Source organism: Arvicola amphibius, chromosome 9, assembly GCF_903992535.2.
Source record: "Arvicola amphibius chromosome 9, mArvAmp1.2, whole genome shotgun sequence".
NCBI lineage: Eukaryota > Metazoa > Chordata > Mammalia > Rodentia > Cricetidae > Arvicola > Arvicola amphibius.
In genome coordinates, this window is record NC_052055.2 from 65,804,704 (window position 1) to 65,811,082 (window position 6,379).

At 44.0% G+C, this 6,379-nt stretch overlaps 1 protein-coding gene across 1 annotated transcript; it reads right to left on the reverse strand.

Annotated features, from left to right (window-relative positions):
• Positions 1 to 3,692: 3,692 nt before the first annotated feature.
• Positions 3,693 to 4,885, reverse strand: LOC119823213 (non-histone chromosomal protein HMG-17). Its single transcript, XM_038343073.1, has one exon. The coding sequence runs from the start codon at positions 4,789 to 4,791 to the stop codon at positions 4,519 to 4,521; it is 273 nt and encodes a 90-aa protein (XP_038199001.1). The 5' UTR covers positions 4,792 to 4,885; the 3' UTR covers positions 3,693 to 4,518.
• Positions 4,886 to 6,379: the final 1,494 nt, after the last annotated feature.

Here is a 6,379-nt window from a genome sequence, read left to right on the forward strand (position 1 = left end):
TTGGCTCCTCTTGACCCTGTAAGCCTTAACCTCCTATACTGGTTCTAACAACTTAATAATGTGTGTAATAAACATTTTTGTATATAAAATGGAGAAAAGGGTGACATCATGCAGTTTCCCACTTGGGACAAAGCTCTACGAACAGGACATAAGCACTGCTCAGGATGAGCAGATGAAGAGCAAGAGCCTGAAGAGCAGTTCAGTGGCCAAGGGTTTGCCCAGCATGTGCAGAGCTCAAGGCTCACTCTCCAATGCTGAAAACAGTGGTGAGAACCAGCAGGAAGGAGCACAGGCCAGCGCCCAGCTGTGGCCCCGGGGCACGGTGTCTCGTATTTAGGATCCCATTGAATCTCTTTGTACACAGGTCCTCTCTCATATTTAGGATCTCTTTGAAAACCAGAGTAAGTTTCAGTTTTCTGGACTTTTAAAGTAAAATGTAAAAACAAGAAAAAGAAAAAAATCAACACATGGGGCAATGGAGGATGGCTAATCTTATTTTTGCCGGGTGGAGACAGTATGTCACAGTCATGGTTACAGCTGCTATGGCCCACAAATGTTTTCTAAAATACATGACATTTTAAGTCTCTAGAATAAGAAAGCACCATATTGGAATGGGGGACACACTTTCACCTTTGAGAACATTAGTTCTGGGGAAGCATCATCACTCCTGTCGTTTGCTCCTTGCCACCACGGTCCAGTGAGAACCCTCCACACGCAGCACTAGATAATGTTCTCCCTGGCGCTAACACCACTCTGTGGCTCTGCACTTGCAGGTCTTCTCTGAAGCCATGCTCCTGGGTACATCCCATCTCAGGAACTATAGCGCTGATGCTTTCCCCATGGGGACTGAGCACTTTGCAATACCATACAAAAGGCAGCCTGGAAAACCGAAAAAAAAAATTTATTTGAACAATAAGTATGTCTCTGAAATTTTCACATAAACTCTTCTTTTATATATCAAATCATATTTTAAATACACAGTGGGAATATTTTATTCAAATCAATAAAATTTTTACTCAAAGCTTTTATTCAAATAAATCTTATAGGAATCTTCATTTTTTAAAAAAAAAGAGAGAGAGAAGAATTGCATTCTCAAAGTAAATAATTACCTGGTGGCATATCTTCTATGTAAGTCTAGTTTATATACAAGGGTCACTTAAACAAAGTCTGTGTATGTCATAAAAATCATATCTTCTTTGTAAGTCTAGTTTATATACCAGGGTCACTTAAACAAAGTCTGTATATATTATAAAAATCATTTGTATAGGTCTAATTATATTGCCTAAGAACAGTTATCTCTACAATAAATCTGAAAATGTTATATAAATACTCTAAATTATTGGAAAAGCAATAGTAATCGAAGTAGCAGCCGATCCACTCTTGTGCTGTTTGTGCTTAGTGGTGGCATTCTAATTACTACTCAGAACACGTCTATAAAAGGGATCCCACCAACCCATTTCACAGGCCACAAAACTCAGTCAGGGAGAAGTCAAGAGGCTTGAAGAAGGCAAGGCGTATAGGTAGAGGTAAAGTTGAACCAGAGAACCTGTGTGTGGGTCTCCAGAAAAAACTTCCCTGTCTTCGCCAGTTTCTATGGCTGTGAAGAGACACCACGAGCGTGGCGAGTTTTATGAGGAAAGCTGGTGCTTGCTTACAGACTCAGAGGTTCAGTCCCTTATCAGCATGGCAGAAAGCATGAGAGCACACAGGCAGACATGGTGCTGGAGAAGTAGCTGAGAACCCTACATCTGGATCTACAGGCCGCGGGAAGAGAGAAACGCTGGGCCTGGCGTGGGCTCTTGAAACTTCGAAGTCCACCCCAGTGACACGTCTCCTCCAATAAAGTAACACCTATCTAACAAGGTCACACTCCTATTCTCTCCATGGTAATGCCACTCCCTGATGACCAAGCACTCAAAGCTATGAGTTTATAGGGGCCATTCCTAGTCAAACCACCACATTCCCCTAAGCATGATTTCCTGAGGACACTGCCATGTGGGTCACCAGAACCACAGACCAATGGAGACAGCTCCTGATCATAAGCTATTCCACTGGAGTTACCCACAATCAGGCCAGTGGTTCCCTAACTCTAATGCAAAACATCCGTACAAGGTGTTTTCTAAATGAAGATGCTTGGGTCCCACCCCTAGAATCATGGACTTATTCTGGTCTAACAGAGTGCAAAGGCTTGGGTTGGTTTTGTAAGCAGTGAAGTCTCCATGTGTTTGTTCTCAGGCCTCCTTCGCCCTCTCTGGTAGCAGGTGAGACTGTGGGGTGCTGGAGTCTCTTTCAATTGAGCTTATTCATTTGAACAAATTTTCCCCTGTCCTTGGGTGTTCTTTTGACCTTGACATTGTGAATTTGATAATGTTTCCTTCCAGCTCACCCTCTTTGAATTTACCCTTATATACAATGTCTTAATCTTATATTCTCTGTAATTATCACAATAACAGGGTTTGCTATATACTATAAATACAGTGCTTTTGCATATACTAACAAGGAATAGGAAGATAAAGCTAGCTCTCTTGTCTACCTTCCATTCCTTCATTCCCCCCGCACCACATTGGTGCTACTCAACCACCAGCATTGCCGATTAGTGAGCTAGGGGCCAGGGATTCAGAAGGGAACAAAGCAGACTTCCTGTTGATTGGATGTAAGCTGTGTGTCTAGAGAGAAAGACCTTCATCCAGACAAGCTGTGAGATTTCAGGAGAAGGTGTATGCACTGCTACGTTCAGATATGCCGAAGCAACGACGGAGCCAGCAAAGCACATGTACACACTGGTCTCTCACACAGCCAGCACAGGGCTCTGGAGACCACCTGGCCAGGCAGACGGCGGGCTCACTTCCCACCCCAGAGGGCAAGGGTGGCAGGAGAGTCAGACATGAGCTGTCACCGGTCCTGGAACCACCTTATGCCATCTGAGCTCTTCATTTCTAGTCACATGCCACTGCTTGATGGTGGGGGTCCTGGAGACGAGTGCCTAGGGCAGGTGGCAAGCATCATTGCGATTCTCCACTGGTGATGAAGAGTGAGAACAGAGGCATCTCTGCTGAAGAAGAGAGGATTCAAAGGGATAAATAATGGAAGGGTGGGGTAGGGTGTCAGAGAAATGAATGCTCCATAGAAATATAAGGGAAGACAGTGAGTTTAAGGACCTGGCCTTGTGAATACAGCTAGCCAGAGTAGACCGGAGCAAAGGCTAGCACAGGTGTGACTGGCAGCTTTATCCCAGAGAGATGGAACATGATCAGAATACAACTAGCCAGAGTTGACCAGAGCAAAGGCTAGCATGGGTGTGACTGGTCACTTTATCCCTGGGAGATGGAATGCCACCAGAAGGGTTCTTATTTGAAATTCACTTGTTTTAATAATAATTTGGGGGCAAACATGCCACAATCTCATTTTAATGTATCTGTAAATAGTGTGTAGTTTTAATGGTAGAATAAGGGGAAGTCATTTGTGAGATGTTCCAAGAAGTAAATATGACTCCTGATTAATAATTACTTCTTATGGAATTAATAATTTTCTAATGGGATTAATAGGTATTAATCTGTTCATAACTAATCCTTAAAGCAGTGATTTCTTTTTTATGGCTGCTCACTAAATTCTCTGGGAAGCCCTTTAAAGTTTTAATGCCCCGTGAACACAGACTTGCTGGGCTTGAAACACTTGATTTTATTTTATTTTTTTTTCCAAGCCAAACCGTATCCAGCTTTATTAAAGACACTTTCCATAAACAATCATGGTTTTCCAGGCAGAACATGGGCAGACAATCAGTAACAGTATACAAGAACTTCCAAATTCCCTTCTTGTATCAACTACCAAAATCAGAAAGCCACTATAAAACCCGGTGAGTCTTCATTGGATGCTCTGAAAAGGGGGAGGAGCTTAGAGTGAGGGCTGACATTTCACACTGCGGATGTTGTTTCACGACTTTTCACAAGCCGACCCTGACTTTCAGGAAATGAAATGAAAATAGCAGAATTATCAATCTGCAGATCCACAATCTTCTATAAAAGGAACCACTGCCCCTTTGAGGACACTCTGATGTCACTGCAAAGTCCAAGATTGCCCAACAGACTGGCAAAACCAATTTTGGGGATCAGGTTCCAACAGGTCTCTGGTCTTAAGGGAGATAAGTCTATGTTGATGGTACAGGGGGAGGAGGATATAAAAATGAACTGAGTTTTCCCACACAAGGCATGTGGTGCCATGGGGGCCACATATGTCAACATGTCCCCAGGATGTCTCTCCTGGGAGCCAAGAGGAGTCTTTCAAAATTATCAGGGAAAGATGTTTTCCACCATGAACCATCATTCATCCAGCTTGGGAGACACTGCTAGTGACACGTGTTCCTCCCCACCCCAAAACAATGAAGTGTTCTGTGTGCTAACAACATAGCTTAAAAAAAAAAAAGGTAAAACAAAATTCTGCATTTTTATAAAACTTGATAAAAAATAGTATTTCAAACTGTACAGTCACCAGAAGTACACAGTTATCAAAAACGCACACATTTCACTTGGCGTCTCCAGCTCCTTCAGCTTTTTGTGCCTGGTCTGTTTTGGCGTCTCCATTCTCTGCAGGATTATTGGCATCCTTACCAGCATCGGCCTTCCCCTTCTTCCCCTTGGGTACCTTCTCTCCCTTCTTTGCAGGGGCTTTTTTAGGCTTGGGCTCTGGCTTTGGAGGAGCAGGTTTAGCGGACAACCTTGCCGATCTTCTCTGTGGCTCGTCCTTCACCTTGGCTTTATCTCCTTTAGTATCCCCTTCAGCCTTTCTTTTGGGCATGGCGGCGGCAGGGGGGACGTCGGCGCTGAACGCGGGGCTGCAGCGGTGCGCGGCTCGGGTCCGTCCGGGGGTCGTTCTCGCTGCTTCTTCACACTGCTCGAAACACTTGATTTTAAAGTCCTCCGGGTAGTGCCAGCATGCAAGCAAGGCCGGGAGCCATGAAAGTCAGTCTTCATGGGACTTAAGCGGGGTGCACACTGAACTGTATTCAGAGACGGTTACGCCACTTGCCTTTGAGGAGGGTGGCGTCTTCCCGGGAAGGTGAGATAGACGATGTTACTGGCGTGCCAGGGGTGTGGAAACACTGGGAACTTTATGTAGCCATGGGAATGTCTACTACCTATGCTGTCCAACATGGTCAGCCTCAACCACGTATAGCAACTGAGCCCTGGCAATATGACAGGTTGGACTGAGCTGAGTCTTCACATTTCATTTTAATTAATTATGGTTGACAAGGAAATAAATGTATCTGCAGCTGGCATATTAGAACTGCAAAGATCAAGAGCTCTAAGCAAAAGTAACTGTCCTGGAGACTCCAGTCACTGGCAATGGAGGCCTCCAGTGCCCAGATACACTACATGTGGGCTTCTCATGTTTTCACAAAGCACCCCGCTTTCAATCAAGATGTGGGTTTGTTTTTTGGGGGGTAATCTGTTCCTAATATCAGCCAGAAATTCCTGCTAACTTTACAGCCATGCTATTGAGCAACCAGGACGCTTTCGGACTGCAATCCCAGATGCCTAATGGAGCCAAGGTAGTGGATCGGTGAGTAGAACATGCTGTCTGGACTGTGAGCCCAGAGAAATGGGGCTTCCTTCCAGGGGCTCCAGGCTAGTTTTCTTAAAATACACTGAGTTCTGGCTAGTGGGCCTTTTCTCATTCTTCTAAACTAGTGTTTCTTCATGTTTCTGCATGACCTCACATCTAGAAAGCAAATGAAGAGGAAACCCGGTTAGTCGTCAGGGACCCTGAGATGGGAGTGGTTGGCACAGGGTCGTAGAATTGAGTTTCAAGGCTAGAAAAGACTTTGAGGCCTGGAAAACAGGGGCCTTTCAAAGGCCACATAACCTCCTTCTTCAGAAAATGGGCCATTTTCCTCTTTCCCATGCTCACCTGAAGACTAGATAAGGACATTTCCAAAGGTAGAGTCCCAAATACTGTCATGAGCTTCTTTTTCATTAACCCGCACCCCTCCAGCCACACACCAAACTCACTGCATTCAGCCAATAAAACCAGAGTGCTGGGCATGTCCTGCAAAATTCAGATCCACACATAAGTGTTATTATTACACTTCACATAAAATATTACACACACGCTCAAGTAAAATAAAAAGTAATTTCAGAATATAACTTGGATGTCTCACGTTCTGCCAGCTTGTAACTACCATATAAATATCCTACATCCTATAGGAATTATTTTTAGCTGCTAATAATAGAAATTTAATATAACATGTCTTCAATAAGAAAGAATATTTTTTGCTCATGAAATGAAACCCAAGGTGCATAGTCCAGGACTGTTGCAGAGGCCACCTGTATGTTGTGAGGTTAGTCAATGATTAAATAATCTCTCAAAGCAAATTTGAATTTCC

Excerpts from the sequence above, each read along its gene's own strand:
- LOC119823213 (XM_038343073.1), bottom strand. The coding sequence starts at position 4,791 with ATGCCCAAAAGAAAGGCTGAAGGGGATACTAAAGGAGATAAAGCCAAG.